This window comes from Neoarius graeffei, chromosome 25, assembly GCF_027579695.1.
Source record: "Neoarius graeffei isolate fNeoGra1 chromosome 25, fNeoGra1.pri, whole genome shotgun sequence".
In the NCBI taxonomy this organism is placed as follows: domain Eukaryota; kingdom Metazoa; phylum Chordata; class Actinopteri; order Siluriformes; family Ariidae; genus Neoarius; species Neoarius graeffei.
The window spans coordinates 13,090,454-13,110,758 of NC_083593.1; the positions used below are offsets into that span (position 1 = coordinate 13,090,454).

The following is a 20,305-nucleotide window of genomic DNA, read 5'->3' on the forward strand; positions in this document are numbered from 1 at the left end:
AGAATGCCCTGCATGCATGGCATGGCATATAGATAGATGGATGGATGGATGGATGGATGGATGGATGGATGGATGGATACTTTATTAATCCCAGAGGGAAATCCAAGCAATTTATGTTGGCTTCTGGCACATCCATACAGTTTTAAATACAATACCTACAATTAAAAACAGTTGGTTTTTACCGCATTTATTTATCTGTAACAGAGAGTGATGTCGCATCCTATTAACACATTACAATAGATTATTAGATTCTAATAGAATAGATGAGCCAAAAGAATTGGGAATCTTTTTTAATGGGCCCCGACTCGCTACAAGTATGAATATGTGGGCCTTAAAGTAGAAAAGGTTGAGAACCCCTAGCCTGGGCCTGCCCATCCTAAGCGTGACGCAACACGAGGGCCTGTTGCGAGCTTAGTCTGGCCAGGCAAGCTATCTACAGCTCTTCCAAGCTCCCGAAAAATCGGGAACCAATCAGCTTTGAGCATCTCCAACGGCCCTGGGTAGAGGCGTGTTCAAGGCACTGACGTAGTAGAACTGCGACCGGAAGCCATAAATTGTTTACAGAATCTATGCCGGAAGTGCTTCATTCACGCTTCCGCATCAATTACGCATAGATGCTGTATTGAAAGCATTCAACGGGAAGTTCTCATTGAAAACGGAGCAAAGAGCAGCCCTGGAGGTATTTATTGAAAGGAAGGACGTTTTCGCCTTGCTCCCGACCGGCTTCAGTAAGAGTTTAATCTACCAGTTAGCCCCGTCGCGTCACATACGTCAGAGGAAAGAGTGATGTGATTGGTTTAAGCTTCGTCACAGCCTTTTCTGGCTTCGACCAGTAGCAAACTGAGGCATTTCAGGGAGGCGGGTCAACCACGGGCTCTGGGAAACGGTTGGGCTTAATATCTTGGCCAGACTAATAGCTCGGAGAGCTTTGAAGTCGCGTTAGCCAGGCTAGAGAACCCCTGCTTTAAAAGGATGCCACGTGGTTGTCTCCTGGTAGAGCTGTCTCACTGGATTGGACGCTCTGAAGCAGACCCGCTAGAGAAATGGATCCCACAGCTGGCTTGGGAACATCCGAGTATCATCGCATGAAAAGCTGAATGACCTCTCTGCCATCTCGGTCTCTCGTCAGCGCAAGCTCCACCAAGAAAAGCGGAACGAAACCGAACAACTTCCATGACACTGACTGCTCACTCAAAATCTCGACTTCAGAGCTGTTCTGCAATGCGTTAAATGTGTGAACTGAACTGTGGCTCACTCAAGAGCACACTGGCACAGATGTGCACTTACAAGGAAAGAGCCCTGATCAAAGAGCACAAAGCTTTCATGTCTCGACGGAGAGTTTGCTGATGTTGTGCTCGTGATAGGAGTGCACGGTTGAGGACTTTATACAAGATGCGATTCTTCCTCGGAAGAAGGTTAAAGGTGTTGTATCTATTAAAACTCTATTTACTACACTCGAAGTCACTCTAAGCACTAGGTGCATGCGGAATGTTAATTTAAACGGATCGGATTAATAAGCTCAAAGATGATGCGAACTACTCGTGTCTGTTTAAGGTCCTAATTAAGTCCTTGATTCTGAGAGACAATGTCAAAGCTACATTAATTCATCGGCAGCTTCCCCCCGCATCAACACATGACTCACACGCTGTCTCTCAAGGGCAACCATTAAATTCTTAGCTTAACCAAGTTCAAATAACAAAGCCACACTCGGTCCTCCTCTGCGGTGTGTGAGAACCTCCTTGTCCTTCAGGTGTTAATCTCAAGACTGTCGTGAGAACCTATTCAAACTGACATCTGTCTCACAACGTCTCCGACCGATGACTCGCAACACATCCTCACGTTGTAGTCGTAGAGTATATCGGCATCTCACCAGAGGAATTCCACACCCGGATCTTATCACCGCCTTCAAGAACTTCTGTTCAATCCTTCCGAATGTGTAGATTTGATGATAAGGCACGAGTATCAGCCGTGCAGCTTTTTTCCTCTACAACATCACACCTGATTCACTTTCTTTCTTGGTGTTCTAGGAAAAGCAGGTATGAAGAAACTGAATCGTTCTTGACTGAAACAGACAAGGAGCACTATTTTAGTGGTTACTGTAACACCCAGACAGAGCAAACTGCATTTTAATCACTTTCTAATTACTGCTATTTATATCTTTTATCCAAGTATTCGACTTGTAGGCGTTCGTACTAACAGATGGGGAAGGGGACTTCCAGAGAGTCCGTTTATTGCTGGGTTTCACGTGACGTCACATCCGCCTCGTTAGTTCTTTAAAACTTGAGCTGGTGGTCTACCGAAGCTCAGCTGACGAAGCGTTTGTACGGAGAAGGTGCGTTGCTCGTATGAAAAATGCCTTATGTACCTTGATACGTTGTTCGAATCGATCAAACCGTAAAACTGATACAAGTTTCTTCAGGGTTCCCCACGAACTAATAAAAAAGGTGAACGAACACAGGATTTCACAAAAAGATGTCGAGAAACGTGGCTTTTGAACCTCTTACTGAGATCGAAGGGAGCCAAGTCGAAGCATGCAGTGATCACTTCTTCGTGAAAGGTTTGGATCTCCCTCTCAGCTATGTCCTTAGTGTTTTCCAAGTACTTTTCTTGCTATGTGTCGTTATTTTACGGTACTTTTTTTTAGTCACGAAGCGCTAAAGTCCCCGGCTGTTTCTTTGTTTCCTCCTCACAAAGTCCATATGCATGAAGGTCGCGACAAAATTCTTCCCCAGCCATACAGTTAAAATGCGCCGTGATCACTTCTCCGTCTTGTTTAACTAAGATCCAGGTCTTTACAGGGGTTTCTGGTCTTTGTGAATGATTTAGCTGAGAGATAAGAGCCAACACAAGTGAGAATCAAGCGAACTGCTGTTTGCTTACGCTTCAACTTGCAGCGCTTCGTTGTAAAGACGCGAACGAAAAGCTTAAAAAAAACAACATACTTACACGGGCAAAAACAATCCAGGATTCATTCGGTAGCGACTTGATAGCGGGGTCCTTTACCCAGCCACATATAAAAAAGTCGTAAGCCTCCGTACTCTTCTACGCTTTCATCTGTTTTGCGGTGTCGAAGGACGTCTGCAACACCAGATAGTTCGAGATGTCGGGGAACTCGACTGAAGGGTGATTTTTGAGATCGTATGACAAATCCTTCTTTCCCAGACTGTCGGGTCGATTCCATTGCACATAGCGATCTTCTGAATAGATCTAAAGCCAGCAGTGGCCTCTAGATCACGAGCGTACTCTGATAACTTATCGCTAGTCGTTTGCACTACGGCAGCCGTTTAGACCACCAGCTATTTCACTTCCGGTAAAAGCGCTAAGAAAAGTCACGTGACTGAAACCCAGCAATATCAATAGATTCAAAACACTTACTCAAGTCATTTCAGATCCACATGTCAATTGCCCACTTGTCATTTTTACTGGGGGGGAAACCAAGCTGGCTCTATTTGTCTGGTTTTGTGCGATAACTCGTAACAGGACACGACACTCCTTTGTTAAACGGCAATGTAAAGTTCAGCACATGTGTCCTTAGGTTCCTGCAACTGATCCTGATTTGTCTTCAGTCTGTGCACACTCTCATGGACTCGTGTGTCCACTAATACCTGCCTCTGATGCTCTCCCTCCTGGACGGCGATGCTCCGATCTTCATTCGGAGCCCGGCTGCAAAATCCGACTGACCTTGTTCTGTGCAACGGCTATGTGTTGAAAGAAAGAATTTGTCGCAGCGTGTCAGTGTTTCTCTTACAACATATCGAAATGTGAAGTCATTTCCATTATGGGTGTGGCGAAAATTATTAACGTCCATTAAGTCGTTCAATTAAAATCAGCCGGTACTATAATTTGCATAATTATATCAGATGCTTAATTAACCTCTAGAATTTTGTTAACTCAGGCTTTTATGATTAAACTGTTCATTTATACACATTTATGCAGAAGGAACTGCGGTGTGCGCATGTTAACATACCTGTGTTGGGTTGGATTTTTTTGTTTTTAAATATGGCACCATATAGAAATGATACAAGATGGTTCGCAGTGCAATTTTCATTTTCAGTAACTGCTTTACCCTGGTCACCTTTACCATGGTGCAATTTAGCACAGCGAAAGGTGAAGCAGATATGGAGAGAAGACGCAGAACGCCACAGCAGGCTTGTAGTATTCGAGTCTGACTCGTGCCCTAATTTTAAGGACTCGTGACTTGGACTTGGACTCGTGCATTAACTGCATTCGGACTCGTAAATTGGAGCCGAGGACTCGGATTTCTTCTTTATTTTTTGTAACACGCCATAATAATTTGGCATAAGATATTTACAGTGGGGCAAAAAAGTATTTAGTCCGCCACCAATTGTGCAAGTTCTCCCACTTAAAAAGATGAGAGAGGCCTGTAATTTTCATCATCGGTACACTTCAACTATGAGAGACAGAATGGGGGGAAAGAATCCAGGAAATCACATTGTACTATTTTTAATGAATTAATTGGTAAATTCCTCAGTAAAATAAGTATTTGGTCACCTACAAACAAGCAAGATTTCTGGCTCTCACAGACCTGTAACTTCTTCTTTAAGAGGCTCCTCTGTCCTCCACTCATTACCTGTATTAATGGCACCTGTTTGAACTCGTTATCAGTATAAAAGACACCTGTCCACAACCTCAAACAGTCACACTCCAAACTCCACTATGGCCAAGACCAAAGAGCTGTCAAAGGACACCAGAAACAAAATTGTAGACCTACACCAGGCTGGGAAGACTGAATCTGCAATAGGTAAGCAGCTTGGTGAGAAGAAATCAACTGTGGGAGCAATTATTAGAAAATGGAAGACATACAAGACCGCTGATAATCTCCCTCGATCTGGGGCTCCATGCAAGATCTCACCCCGTGGGGTCAAAATGATCACAAGAACGGTGAGCAAAAATCCCAGAACCACACGGGGGGACCTAGTGAATAACCTGCAGAGAGCTGGGACCAAAGTAACAAAGGCTACCATCAGTAACGCACTACGCCGCCAGGGACTCAAATCCTGCAGTGCCAGACATGTCCCCCTGCTTAAGCCAGTACATGTCCAGGCCCGTCTGAAGTTTGCTAGAGAGCATTTGGATGATCCAGAAGAGGATTGGGAGAATGTCATATGGTCAGATGAAACCAAAATAGAACTTTTTGGTAAAAACTCAACTTGTCGTGTTTGGAGGAGAAAGAATGCTGAGTTGCATCCAAAGAACACCATACCTACTGTGAAGCATGGGGGTGGAAACATCATGCTTTGGGGCTGTTTTTCTGCAAAGGGACCAGGACGACTGATCCGTGTAAAGGAAAGAATGAATGGGGCCATGTATCGTGAGATTTTGAGTGAAAACCTCCTTCCATCAGCAAGGGCATTGAAGATGAAACGTGGCTGGGTCTTTCAGCATGACAATGATCCCAAACACACCGCCCGGGCAACGAAGGAGTGGCTTCGTAAGAAGCATTTCAAGGTCCTGGAGTGGCTTAGCCAGTCTCCAGATCTCAACCCCATAGAAAATCTTTGGAGGGAGTTGAAAGTCCGTGTTGCCCAGCGACAGCCCCAAAACATCACTGCTCTAGAGGAGATCTGCATGGAGGAATGGGCCAAAATACCAGCAACAGTGTGTGAAAACCTTGTGAAGACTTACAGAAAACGTTTGACCTCTGTCATTGCCAACAAAGGAGATATAACAAAGTATTGAGATGAACTTTTGTTATTGACCAAATACTTATTTTCCACCATAATTTGCAAATAAATTCTTTAAAAATCAGACAATGTGATTTTCTGGATTTTTTTTTCTCATTCTGTCTCTCATAGTTGAAGTGTACCGATGATGAAAATTACAGGCCTCTCTCATCTTTTTAAGTGGGAGAACTTGCACAATTGGTGACTGACTAAATACTTTTTTGCCCCACTGTATATCTACGTTAATTTTTGTAATAATTTCATGCAAGAGTGTCACACCTGCGCGCCTTGGCGTGTGCATCAGATGGACTCTCAGGCGCGCTCCGGACAGTGCGCGCATGCCAAGCAGACTCTCGCGCTGTAAACGACTTGCACCTGCACAGGATTGAGGTGCGATCAGCACGCCGATACAAAAACTGTGAAAACACACTTACTCTGCGAAGTATTGACTTGCGTTGCTGACACATTACCGAGCCTTATTTCCTTGTTTGTTTTCCTGACCCCGATTTCCTGTTTCTCGTCTCTGATTCTGCCGAGTCTCCGATAGCCTGTTTGTGCGTCGCTCGACCTATCGCCTGTTTCACCGTTTTACGGTTTTGCCCGCCGTTCTGGATTGTTTACCCGTCTTTACTTGTATTAATAAACACACCTTCTGCACTTACATCCGCTTCCCAGCCATCTCTGACAGAATACGTAGCGCTCCCTGACAAACAGAAGCACATTCACCTGTTCAGGAACAAACTAATGTTAACGGCACTGAAACAGCCACCGTCAAACGGTGCAGTTGGAGTCTTGTTCTCGGACTCGACTTGACATTTTTTTTAATGACTCAGACTTGAACACTGGGGACTCGAGGTTTTGTGACTTGACTACAACACTGCGCCACCAAGGATGCCCGCTGTGCCACCACATTGGGTTTTGCGCCTGCTTAATAGAGCTTTGCATATGGACCATAGAGTGATGCCGCTATCTGCGCTGTATCTCAACCCTTTTGAGTCAAAACTCAGCTTGGCTTGACCTACTAAATTTTAACACACAAGAAAACAAGCATCGAGACCTAGATAGCAGAACTCGCCGTGTTCTCCTGGCACATGTGTCAGGGTACACCCTCTGTCCTGTCAATCATAGCAATACTAGGGCATCGTGTCCAACTGGGAGCTTATGTATGCGCAAGAGGGCAGATGGCACTTTCTGAGTGTGTAACTCTGCCCTGTGATGTGGTTAGCTGTGATGTGAGCCTTCACCTGCCCCAGTTGGTCGCTGAGCTCTCTTGAATAAAACACATAAATTAACACTTCTCATGAACCAAACGTAACAGTGTTCGCTTATGCTGATGAGATCATGCCTGTGAAAGAACAGATTTTAAAATCAGAGCAAGAACCAACAGGCATATTAACCCTTTAAATCTATAGCACTCGCTCACCTAAAGTCTTGGCCACCTCCAGGTCTTGTTGCATGTAGGAGGTGCTTTTCTCGGTGTTGCCCAAAGACCAGTAGGCACTGCTGAGGGCGGAGAAGACTGAGCCGCGCAATTTGAGGCTGCACGTGCCGATCTTCAGCGCCGCTTCCAACACCACCACCGATGCGCCGTGGTGGGCGGCGCTCAGCAGCTCCTGGCCGATCACGGACACCACGACGAACGGACTCTTGTCCAGCTTCATTTTCTGCAGCTGCTGATATGTAGGCTCCAAAGATTCTGCGGGTTAGGACAAGAAAAGAATCAATATTGTAACGTTATAATAGCAGCCCAGTTCCCATGACTTAACCTTTAAACAGGCGCATGGGTCACATGACTTGGTTCAGATCACTTAGCCTGACCATGGTGTCGGAGATGCTGAGCAAGTGCTAAGTAATTATACGTTGATCATATTTATTTTCAATAAAACAATCATAACAATTACGAATATTTACAATGATCTGAGATATGTTACCAGATTATATACAAATCCAATGTTTAAAAAAAAAAAAAAAAGGGTTTGTAATTCATCATGCCTGCCTTTCTGATTTCCTTCCATGCCTTTGTCTCATATCTTTTTTTCCTTTTTCTACAATAGCTGTCTTTCTGATGTCTTTCTGTGATATACAATCACACGCTCGGTGGAAGGGCAGAGCGGAGACAGGAGGCCAGCATATGTGTAGAGGTGACCTCCACTGGAGGGGTGGAAACGCAGGTAAAAGTGCGAAAGTGCACAGTTTCATAAATCAGCTCATGCCACGGCCGTGTGTCCCCGCGGTGCCTGCTGGGAGCGATGACACTCCTGTTTTAGCTGCCCTTCCTTATCAGTTTGTAGCATCTAGCAGGAAAGAGCTATTCCAGCTGTGCTGTTTGACTTTGTATGTGTGTGTGTGTGTGCGCACGCTGGAGATGTGATGCATGTGTGTCCAGGGGTCAATCCTTCAGAGTGGAGGTATAAATAATAAATTTTTTTAAAAAGCCACAATTATTGGAACACAAAGATGTTGGAAGTAAGAGAAAGCTAATCAGGAAACACTATGAAATATGTAAGGTATTTTTTTTCTGTTGTTTTTTTTTAGTTGTTTGGCGATGTTAATAAATTGTGTCTCAGGAACAGGCACAGAAACATTTATCCGCAGTCTTACAGTTCAGTGAAACGGAAAAACGTAAGTGTTGAACGCATGCATGCTCGTGTCTGCTCCATTAAATCAACAATAGCAGCTCTGTAGTGAGAGGAAACCTGTCCATCGCTGGATGTCAAATATGTTACATGCACCATTACACACCTGTAATCCTCTTCCACACACACACACACGCAGCATGGTTAGACGTGAGAGCACTCGGTTAAAATTGGTTTAAAGCACGAACATGTTATTCAGATATCTTGGGATTCCCAAATACAGGGTCGTCTTCTTCTTTTGGCTGCTCCCGATTAGGGGTCGCCACAGCTGATCTTTCGTCTCCATTGCTCCCTGTCTTCCGCATCCTTCTCTACCACTTTCATGTCCTCTCTCACCACATCCATGTATCTCCTCTATGGCCTTCGTCGTTTCCGTGTGCCTGGCAGCTCCATCCTCAACATTCTCCTTCCCACATGCTCTGCATCTCTTCTCAGGATGTGCCCGTACCATCTCAGTCTCATCTCTCTTAGCTTAATTCCCAAGCTCTCCACATGTGCTGTCCCTCTGATGTGCTCGTTCCTTATCCTGTCCAACCTCCCATCGCAAACCTTAACATCCTCAACTCCGCCACCTCCAGCTTTGCCTCCTGTCTCTTCGTTAAGGGTACGGTCTCCAATCCATACATCACAGCTGCTCTCACTACTGTCTTACACATCTTACCTTTCACTTTTGCTGGGACTTTCCTATCACAAACGACTCCCAAAATCCTTCTCCAACTGCTCCACCCTGCCTGCACCCTATCTCTCTCTTTCTCAGTTGACCCCAGGTACTTGAATTTACGTCTACTCCTTGCATCTTCACTACACTCTCGTCCCCGTTCACACTGATGCGCATGTATTCTGTTTTGCTACTGCTCACCTTCATTCCTCTTCGTTCCAATACATACCTCCATCTCTCCAAACCCAACTCAACCTCCTTTCTACTTTCACCACATATCACAATATCATCCGCAAACATCATGTTCCATGGTGACTCTTGTCTCACTGTATTCCCAAATACAGAGTATAGATGTTAAAAGAAGTGCAGGATTGTGTCCAATATGCATATAAATAATAAAAACAAAGAAGAGGTGTGGCTTTAACAGTTAAATAAGCAGTATGATCGTGCTCCAGGACCGTTCATGGAAAAGTACTGGGCCTGTTCTTCGTGCATGAATGTATGACTTTAGAGCAGGATTGGACTGTTTATGATTTGACACAGTGTTGTAGTCGAGTCATTAAACCTCGAGTCCGAGTCCAGTCTCGAGTCCCCAGTGTTCAAGTCCGAGTCAATAAAAAATTTTCGAGTCGAGTCCGAGAACAAGACTCCAACCCCATTTGACTGTGGCTGTTTCAGCGCCATTAACATTAGTTTGTTCCTGAACATGACGCATGAACAGGTGAAGGTGCTTCTCTTTATCAAGGAGTGTGAAGTATTCTGTCAGAGATGGTTGGGAGACGGATGTAAGTGCAGAAGGTGTGTTTATTAATACAAGTGAAGACACGTAAACAATCCAGAACGGCAGGCAAAATCGTAAAACGGTGAAACGGGCAATAGGTCGAGCGACGCACAAACAGGCTATCATAGACTCGGCAGAATCAAAGATGAGAAACAGGAAATCAGGGATCAGGAACCCAAACAAGGAAATAAGGCTCGGTAATGTGTCAGCAATGCAACTCAGTACTTCGCAAAGTAAGTGTGCTTTCACAGTTTTTATATAGACACGCTGATTGTGCCTCAATCCTGTGCAGGTGCAAGTCGTTTACGGCGCGTGTGCGAGAGTCCGCTTGGTGCGCGCACTGTCCGGAGCGCGCCCGAGAGTCTATCTGATGCACAGGTATGACACTCTTGCACGAAATTAGTACAAAAATTAATATAGGTATGAATATCTTCTGCCAAATTATTACACCATCTCATCTCATCTCATTATCTCTAGCCGCTTTATCCTGTTCTACAGGGTCGCAGGCAAGCTGGAGCCTATCCCAGCTGACTACGGGCGAAAGGCGGGGTACACCCTGGACAAGTCGCCAGGTCATCACAGGGCTGACACATAGACGCAGACAACCATTCACACTCACATTCACACCTACGGTCAATTTAGAGTCACCAGTTAACCTAACCTGTACGTCTTTGGACTGTGGGGGAAACCGGAGCACCCGGAGGAAACCCACGTGGACACGGGGAGAACATGCAAATTCTGCACAGAAAGGCCCTCGTCGGCCACGGGGCTCGAACGTGGACCTTCTTGCTGCGAGGCGACAGCGCTAACCACTACACCACCGTGCCGCCCTTATTACACCATGTTACAAAAAAAAAAGAAAAAATCCAGGTCCTTGTCTCCAATTTATGAATCTGAATGCAGTTAATGCACGATTCCGAGTCCACGTCTGAGTCATCAGTGCTCAAGTCCAAGTCGAGTCATGAGTCCTTAAAATTAGGGAACGAGTCGGACTCGAGTACTACAAGCCTGATTTGACATGATCCTGGATTTGTTTGAAAAGGTAGCTGGACTTGTTACCAAGACAAAAATGTGAATAATATTCCTTTGGAACGATCACCAGACATATGAAGAACAGGGCTCGGGTTAAAGCTGGTGCAGAACGAACCGTCTGCTGCTGTTTAATCAGTCGGCAGTGTTTTATTTAGTATTATTAATGTGACGCGTTTGTCATAATTATCACCACAATCTTTATCAAGGTTACCTGCTAAAATATTCACCGCAATATATTTCCTTAGATAGTAATTAGACTCACTGGCGTAATTCACTTTAGCAATTAAAGTTAGCTGACTCTTTGGAAGCGAGTCAGAATTCACACACACACAGCAACTTCATTCATCTTGACAGCATTACCAGTTGCTAAAAAAAAACTGTGAAGAAAAAAAAACCCTCTTTGGCTCGGCAAGTGATGTATCAGCACGTGTGTTTGTGTGCGTGTGGGCGGATGGGTTGCAAATCTAGTTAACCACAAAGTGCGGCATGATAAACAAGAAAGGAGAAATGCTTATGCGGCCCGTTGCAATGGAGCGATGGCACGGCCAGGATTTAATGATGAGCCTCTGGGTGCCTATTTTTCTCGTCTTGCTCGCTCACGTTCTCTCTCCCTCCGCTCGCCGAGTGCATGTCATGTCAAACGGGAGCTTTGACGTGACTGTCTGGATCCCCGTAGGAAAGCGGCTAAATAAAGCTGTAATGACAGCGAGTGACAATGCCGCCCACCTCGCATTATTTCTTTCCCTTCTCTTTGAATTACCGTTCAGTCCTTTCCATTGCTGCCACACTGATGAAGCCTGCATGTCATGTGATTAGACACTTGCTGGGCATGGTCTATAAGCTGAACCATAAAGATCTTTTCTGAGTTTGTCTTCCAACCCTTTAATTTGTCTAAAGACTGGGCACTGAACTGTGCACGTGTTTATCCGGTGTCTGGGTTTGAATGTAAACTCTGGAAAATAAAAGAAAAAACAAGAGTGCTCTGAGAGCACAATGTCCCCCACTGGCAACTAGCCCATAACTCTGGTAAAATGCGACTGAATTGAACAAAATTGCAATACGTGTACTACCGACATATTAGAAAGAATCCTGTCAAGTTTCGTGAAATTCCTCCAAAAATTGTGAGAGGAGTTGATTTCAGAAGGTGTGTACCCTTCCTGGGATGGATGGACAGACAGACGGACGGACAGGCAGACATTGCCATGACATAATTTCCCTTTGGGCCTTTCGGCCAGCAGGGGATAATAAAAATTGCGAGGGGAGTTGATTTCAGAAAGCAAGCACACCTTGATGAAATCACCAAAGTACAAGTTTGTTAATAATCAGGGCAGAACTCTGGTAAAATTTGCCCAAATTAAACGAAATTTCAATCTGCGTATAAATGTCATATAACAAAGCCTTTTGCCAAGTTTGGTAGCCTGGCAAGCCAGACTAAATGTGAATATTTAGTCTGGCCTCGATCTGTAGACATTTCCGAAGCGGGTAGGAGGAACAAACCGCTGTCTTTCAAACTGTCTCTGTGCGTATAGGCCAACGCTCTGACCAATCAGCGCAACAGTGACTGTGACGTAGTCAGAGCGACAGAAAGCAGTGGGGGAGGCCTTGAAATTAAATAATTTTTCAAAATGCGTATTAATTAATAAACAGGTTCTAGATATTAAGAAGTTTGGAGATAATGACCACAAGTTTGGAGTCTGTACCACATACACATTTTTTTCCAAGTGTTTTTCAAGTGTTTGCTTAAACTGTTTTTGAGAGTTTTTATTTAGTGGCGTTTGGTGAAATAATTTCCCTTAAATTTAAAATAACGGGAAAATAAGAAACAATCAAAAAGTAATGTTTCAAAGCTGTTTATTAATTCTTCGTACTGCACAAACTAGCCCCATCCTTTTGGCTACGAGCGGAGCCAGCTGGTAGATCAGACTTTTGCCATAGCCGGTCGGCAAAACAGCGAAAACGTCCTTCTTGAGAAGGAATGAGCGGAGAGCCTCTTCCTGCTCATGTTTCAACGAAAACTCCAAGTCTAATTCTTCTAAAACTGATTCCAAAGCGGAGTCAAACGCGCGCTGTTCACTAGCCGTAGCCATCTTTCCTGCTGTGCTTTCTCCAGCGTCGCGCAGCTTTGTCGTCACTCCTGCAAAAGCCCGCCCAAAGAATCCAAACAAAAACCTTGCATTGTGATTGGCGGGCACGATTTGATGCCTGGGGTGTTTTTGTTTATATGGTGCGAGGCTAGACCCATTCGCTAGGCAAAAATATTTTTGGCCGCTAGGCGGTTGGGTCTAGTTTACTAGGCTACAAGTTTGGTGAAATTCCTCCACAAATTGTGAGAGGAGTTGATTTCAGAAGAACGTACACCCTCATGAAATTGTCAAAGTACAAGATATTTAATCAAGTTTCAAAACTCTGGGAAAATTTTCACAAATTAAATTAAATCGCAATATACGCATTACCGTCATATAACAAGGCCTTTCGAGAAATTCATCCAATTGTGAGAGGAGTTGATGTCAGAAGGCGAGCACACCTTCATGAAATCGTCAGAGTACAAGGTTGTTAATCAAGGGCCGTAACTCTGGTAAAATGCGACCGAATTGAACGAAATTACAATATGCGTACTACCGACATATAACAAAGAATCCTACCAAGTTTGGTGAAATTCCTCCAGCAATTCTGAGAGGAGTTGATGTCAGAAGGAAAACACACACTCATGAAATTGTCAAAGTATAATTTTGTTAATGAAGGTCTGTAACTTTGGTAAAATGTGAACGAATTTAACAAAATTACAGTATGCGTACTACCGATATATAACAAAGAATCCTGCCAGGTTTCGTGAAATTCCTCCAAAAACTGTGAGAGGAGTTGATTTCAGAAGGTGAGCGCCCTTTCCCAGGATGGATGGACGGACGGACAGATGGACATCGCCATGACGTAATCCCCCTTCAGGCCTTTCGGCCAGCGAGAGATATAAAAAAAAAAACACTTCTCAATGAGTAACCAAACAGCTATATGTTCAGACAATTCATCCAACAATTGTGAGAGGAGTTGATGTCAGAAGGCGAGCACACCTTCATGAAATCGTCAAAGTACAAGGTTGTTAATCAAGGGCCGTAACTCTGGTAAAATGCAACCGAATTGAACGAAATTACAATATGCGTACTACCGACATATAACAAAGAATCCTACCAAGTTTGGTGAAATTCCTCCAGCAATTCTGAGAGGAGTTGATGTCAGAAGGAAAACACACACTCATGAAATTGTCAAAGTATAATTTTGTTAATGAAGGTCTGTAACTTTGGTAAAATGTGATCGAATTTAACGAAATTACAGTATGCGTATTACCGATATATAACAAAGAATCCTGCCAGGTTTCGTGAAATTCCTCCAAAAACTGTGAGAGGAGTTGATTTCAGAAGGTGAGCGCCCTTTCCCAGGATGGATGGACGGACGGACGGACAGATGTACATCGCCACGACGTAATCCCCCTTCGGGCCTTTTGGCCAGCGGGAGATGTATATTAAAAAAAAAAAAAAAACACTTCTCAATGAGTAACCAAACAGCTATATGTTCAGACATTTACAGCTGTATTCTCATAGCGCTTGGCACTAGTGATTGGGTTTGGATGGCACATCAGATGAAGAACAGGATGATTCAATCTGGTTCAATTCAATTCAATTAGAGGGAGGTAATCTCCTGCATGCAAATCCTCACATGAGCGCGAGAGTGCAAACTGATAAAAAAAAAGAAGAAAAAGAAGAAGAAGGGAGGATCAAACCTCTGGCAGTGAGATGACTCAGACTGGCAGTGAAATTGAAAAAAAAAAGATAAACAGGGAAGAAACAAAGACAAGAGGCTGGAAGAGAAATGGAGAAAGACAGACACAGAGGGAGCAGAATGATATAGTGTCAGTGCAGTGGTACAGATCATCTCTCTCTCTCTCTCTCTCTGGGGCTGATTATAAAGAGCTGCTCTACATAATCTCCTCCGCACTCATACTCAGGCCTCTCTCGCTCTTTCTCTCTCTCTCCCTCACTTTCCGTGTGTGTCTGTGTGTACACTTGCCCAGGCGGTTCAGGACAGCAAGGGAAATAAAGGATATCATTAGGAGTAAAACAGCCTAATTTTGGGCACATTCCCAGGACTGAGGCTGCTTGTGTGTCACTGATTTACCTACAAATAAAACCGGCTGTTTATTCAGAGGCCACAGATGTATATTTTCTGTCTCTGTGTCCACGACTGTATCTCAAATACACACACACACCAACAGAGAGCAGGCAGGCAGGCAGGAAATGTGATATATGCAACACACACACACACACACACATACACACGGAGCTGCAGAAACATATCTCTTTGAGACAGCTCTTCTCAATCCGAGGCCTCATCCCTAGTAAACACTGACTCTGCTGCAGCGACTGAGATTCTTTGCAAGGCTGAGATTTCACAATCGCAAAAAAGGGTCCACTGGATAAACAAACAAACTGCGCTAACCTCGACAAGATCAGCGTATGCAGTCAGCGGGTGCCAATAGCTAATCGTGTGGGCCAATCGCTCCTAGTCTTTGAGGAGCAAAGATGCGCCGAGGATCTCCGGTTTGTCAACAAATGCATGAGAATATTGTGAAACATTTTGATAACTATGTTCTTCAAAGAAAGATAGGAAGGGATTTGGATATTTCACCCTCGACGGTGCATAATATCATTCAACGATTCAAGGAATCTGGAGGAATTTCGGTGCGTAAAGGGCAAGGGCGCAAGCCTAAGCTGAACACCACCTGTGATCTCGGATTCCTCAGACGGCACTGCGTCAAGAACCGTCTTTGATCTGTCGCTGATATAACCACATGGGCTCAGGATTACTTTGGCAAACCTTTGGCAAGCTACAATACAGAGTTACATCTACAAATGCCAGTTAAAACATTACTGTGCAAAAAGGAAGCCTGATGTTAACTGTATCCAGACGTTCCATCGACTTCTCTGGGCTTGGAGGCATCTGGGATGGACCATCACACAGTGGTCACATGTACGTATTGTGGTCAGACAAATCGGTATTCCAGGTCTTTTTTGGAAGAAATGGCCCAAAGCACATGGAATCCAAAGATGAAAAGGACAATCCAGACTGTTACCAGCAACAAGCCCAAAATTCAGGGTCTGTCATGGTATGGGGTTGTGTCAGTGCCCTTGGTAAAGGTAACTTACACTTCTGTGATAGAGCATTAATGCAGAAAAGTCTATTGAGCAACATATTCTCCTTCAGGACGACATTTTTTCCAGGGAGAGTTCAACAAGACGATGCAAAAACCACATTCTGCACACAGTACAAAGGCAGGGCTGTAGAAGAAGAGGGCGCCGGTCATCTCTGTCGCCAATAGAGAAGGTGTGGAGAATTTTGAAATGCAAAATATGACAACGACAACTTGGTACTGTTGCACACCTTAAGACCGGTTTGCATGAAGAACGGGACAAAATAACACCTGAAACACTTCATCACTTCAGTCCCTAAACATCTTTTGAGTGTTGTGAGAAAGAATGGCAACATTATAAAGTGGTAAATGCTTTTTCGACTTCTTTGAAGTGTGCTGCGAGAATAAAAATTGAAATGTGCTTATTTAAAAAAATATATACATATATTCATGAGGTAAAACATCAAATAATGCACTGTTGTATTGTTTTAAGTGCAATGTTTTAAGGTCAAAGGTTGTTTATTCATTAGTCATTGTTTTCAGTTTTAATTTCGATTTCAGTAGCGGGTAAGCGAGCGCTAACACTACTGATGAACGCTACACCGGCTGGAAGGTGACTGCTGTGAGAATGCAGGCACTTACGGAAGCAGGCGCAGGGCAGAGCGGGTGAAGCAAACTGGAAACGAAGCCAAATCAGAGAACGAGAACCGTAGTCGGAGAAACGTGCAGGGGTCGGTCGATCGGCAAACAGAGCAGCGTAGATGAGGAGAGAAGACGCGGTCGAAGAGAACGTAAACAAAGTCGAGATAATAAGAAGACAGGCAGAAAGTTAACGGTTTGGTACGACAGGAAAGAAACACTGAATGAGACTTTGCGAGGTGTGTTTGCGACTGCTGAGTTTATATAGCGAAGGTGATTGCGGGATAATTGCGGACGGGTGATCTAGTTAGAACTCTGGTGACAGGGGGCGCTGTGTATCATGGGAACTGTAGTTTAGAGTGGCCATGTTTGGATCAAGCTGGTGCTCTCAACACTGTTACTGACAACTGCACTGCTGCGTTAACAGCACCGAGTCGATTGTAAGTTAGTGTTGGCCTTCGAGTATGCTGATATGAAGAGTGTACAATAATAATAATAATAATAATAATAATAATAATAATAATATTAGCTGGCTTTTTTTTGTGGTACGGTATATCAGATATATTCCATTCAGCTAGCATGATATTGAACTCGTTTTCGACTACATCTGATATAGCACGAAAAAAAAGCCAGCCGATATTATTTAAATAAAGCACTAGGAGAAGTTCAACTCCATTTCTCAGAATGCTCTGCAGCCAGGATGCATGTGATTGCTGCACTTCCTGGATGCAATGGGAGATGAATGTATAAAGCACATAGCTTGTTTATCAGGGTAATTTTTTCCCTCTTAGCTGTTTATAAATGTATAATTATTGTGCACGATTAGTTTCCCATTACTTTTAATGAATAGATTCTTCTCATCTGCCCAAATCTGTTACCATGAAATGGCTGAGCCAAGAGTTATAGGAAATGTGCTCTTTGCAGTCAATGTGGTTCCTTTGTTAAAAAAAATTTTAAAAATAAAAAATAAATAAAGTTTTGCTTCTTGTAAATTTACAACACTGTTTCTCGTAATCTATTTATTTATTTAACCTTTATTTCAATTTAAAAAAGAACAAAATTCATGAAGAACCAGATTCTTATTTACAGTGGCGGCCTGGCAAAAGGCAAAGCTTCTTGAGAAAAATGTGACATTTTTCTCGTAAATTCTGAGCTTTTTTGTCAAATTTATGAGCATGATCTTGGAATATTAGCCCCAGCTCTGTATTTTTTTTTTAACCCACATTGGCCCGAATACGCTGTCCTAGTTTAATTCTTGCATCACATGGACAGACATATTCGAGCCTGGCTAGCGTCTTTATTTTCTCTCGGCATGTTTACGTCACTCGTTCATGCCTGATAATTAATCTGCCGAGTAAAAACGTTTCTCCTGTCAGCCAGACTGCTCCTCAGCTGATGTGTGTAGTGCAGCAGGTGGTGAGATTCAGAGTAGAGGTCTGCGCGGGTCGGATTTTTCAGTCCCGCTCCCGCCCGCATTGTGCAGTCCCGCTCCCACCCGCGCCCGCAAAGAATTATGATTTTCAGTCCCGCTCCCGTCCGCGCCCACAAAAAAATTATGATTTTCAGTCCCGCTCCCGCCTGCCATATTTTGTCCCGCTCCCGCCCGCAAATCCCCCATGATGCAGACGTTTGTGTTATTTCTCAGGAAAGTTCTTGTCTTGACACAGCGTGATGGTGCCCCACCCCCTACTTTGAGTGGATTTGAGCATAAATATCTACAGCTCACGTTCACGTTTGTTATTATTTACCTTGTTTCTGAATTCAGCATGTAGTGTCTCTAATAATGATAATAATAATAATTAGTGCTGTCAAGCGATTAAAATATTTAATCGCGAATCGCACATTTTTATCACATGAGAAACCATTGTAATTCTCTGATCAGCATAAAAAAGTGAATGGGCTTGCTTTGTACCAATGGTGTTTTTTTTTTTTTTTATTGCAAAGCAGAGCTAGTAAGAGAAGTGAATTGATTTACTGCTTGCGTTAGTCTACAACTCTAATCAGAGAGACAGGTTACACAGTGACGGTAGGCTTGACTCAATGCTATCCCAGAAATCCTTCCTGTAATATGCAAATTTGGCCGCCTCTGATTGGACAGCCAAATTTGCATATTACAGGAAGGATTTCTGGGATAGCATTGAGTCAAGCCTACCGTCACTGTGTAACCTGTCTCTCTGATTAGAGTTGTAGACTAACGCAAGCAGTAAATCACTTCACTCATGGTTCTCTTGCTAGCTGGGTGTGAACTGCGAGTCATTAGAGTGATCAAAGGATTTCCCGTTAGGGTGATCAGTAGCAAATTTAAGATGCCATTCCTCACTCAATCTGGCAATCTGACTCTCTCTGCAAATTTAGGCATCTTAAAATGTTTTTATTAATGCCAAATAAACTATCCAGCACAAATTATATATGATACACATAAATTAATAATTTATAAATTTTATTTCAAACACGTTTTTAGTTAGCGGGACTGCAGCTTATCACCGCTCCCGCCCGCGCCGCATATGTGCACTCCCGCTCCCGCGCGCGTATGTGCACTTCCGGTCACGCCCACGCCCGCAATGAGCTTTCAAAATTTGTCCCGCGCCTCACTGCTTTGCGGCAGGTCCCGCGAGTCCCGCGGGACTCCCGCGGGAGTGCAGGGCTCTAATTCAGAGTGTGCTGGAGTTACAGCACCACACCACTGTGAAGTGAAATATCAAATGATGAAAATGTTCGTTTTGCCAAATTCAGTAAGAAGTACTTTTTTTTAACTACTTGTTCACCAGTAGCTCAACTATGAATAACAAATGAATAACCTGTACAGGAAATCTGCTCATCCTGGTGTATACTAAAAGTGTATACTTGATGATTTTGGTAACTCTTAACTAAAGCTAGTTCATTCAAAATTCAAACAAATCCAGCTCCTCCATTAAGTGTGAACACTAAAACCACTTTCTCAGAAACATGGGGTGCTAGCACGGAGGACACAATTTATTTCAGCTACCTGAACGTGTGAATTTTTTCGTAGTGGTCCCTACTGTTTGCATTTCTAGTAAGGTAACTAAAGCATTCCAACAACACACACCTCGAAGTGGTGACTTCATGGCGGCCTCCACCATGCCGACAAGCAGCTGCAGGCTCTTGGGGTCCTGAGCGAGACCGGAGGCGAAAGCGGCCAGAGCATCTGCGTGCCGGCCCAAGTACTGGAGGGCAACACCCTGTCGGAAGTATGCCTGTAAAGCAAGGGGGAGGGGGAGGGGGAGCACAGACAAAAGAAAGGAGACGTTAGATTCCTGGTCTATACTGTGAATATTATGCTTTCGTAATGGTGCAGAATAGTACAAAAAATATCACAGTATTTCTATGACACATGATCCCCGAGACTTGAATGAAAGCGTTCAATGGCTGATGTACTAGCTATGATCTAGACCATCGATAATAATTTGACGAAATGACACAGGTGCTTAATCCTTCCCGAATCCTACAGTCAAATCCTTTACAAATTACATTAGCAAAGCTTCTCTGCTAAAACTGATCCAGTTCAAACAGTGCTTCCGTGGCAGTGATGAGCCACAGCAATAGGTTTGCTCAAATCAGAACATCTGGGCACTCCAGACTTTTCCACAGCGACTGCTAGTCAATTCCACCAGCGAGTCGAAAACCACCTTCTGTAAGACATCGCTGGGCAACAGCAAACAGTCGAAGGTGAACGCC

The 20,305-nt window shown here is 43.9% G+C and overlaps 1 protein-coding gene across 5 annotated transcripts in view; it reads right to left on the reverse strand.

Annotated features, from left to right (window-relative positions):
* Positions 1-20,305, reverse strand: part of ttc28 (tetratricopeptide repeat domain 28) — a 473,297-nt gene that overhangs the window by 172,213 nt on the left and 280,779 nt on the right. For all 5 annotated transcript variants that reach the window (XM_060909515.1, XM_060909514.1, XM_060909517.1 and 2 more), the window contains 2 exons: positions 19,677-19,824; positions 7,108-7,380 (listed from right to left, as the gene is read on the reverse strand). In XM_060909515.1, the coding sequence (XP_060765498.1) occupies positions 7,108-7,380; positions 19,677-19,824 (421 nt within the window). The remainder of the gene's footprint in view (positions 1-7,107; positions 7,381-19,676; positions 19,825-20,305) is intronic.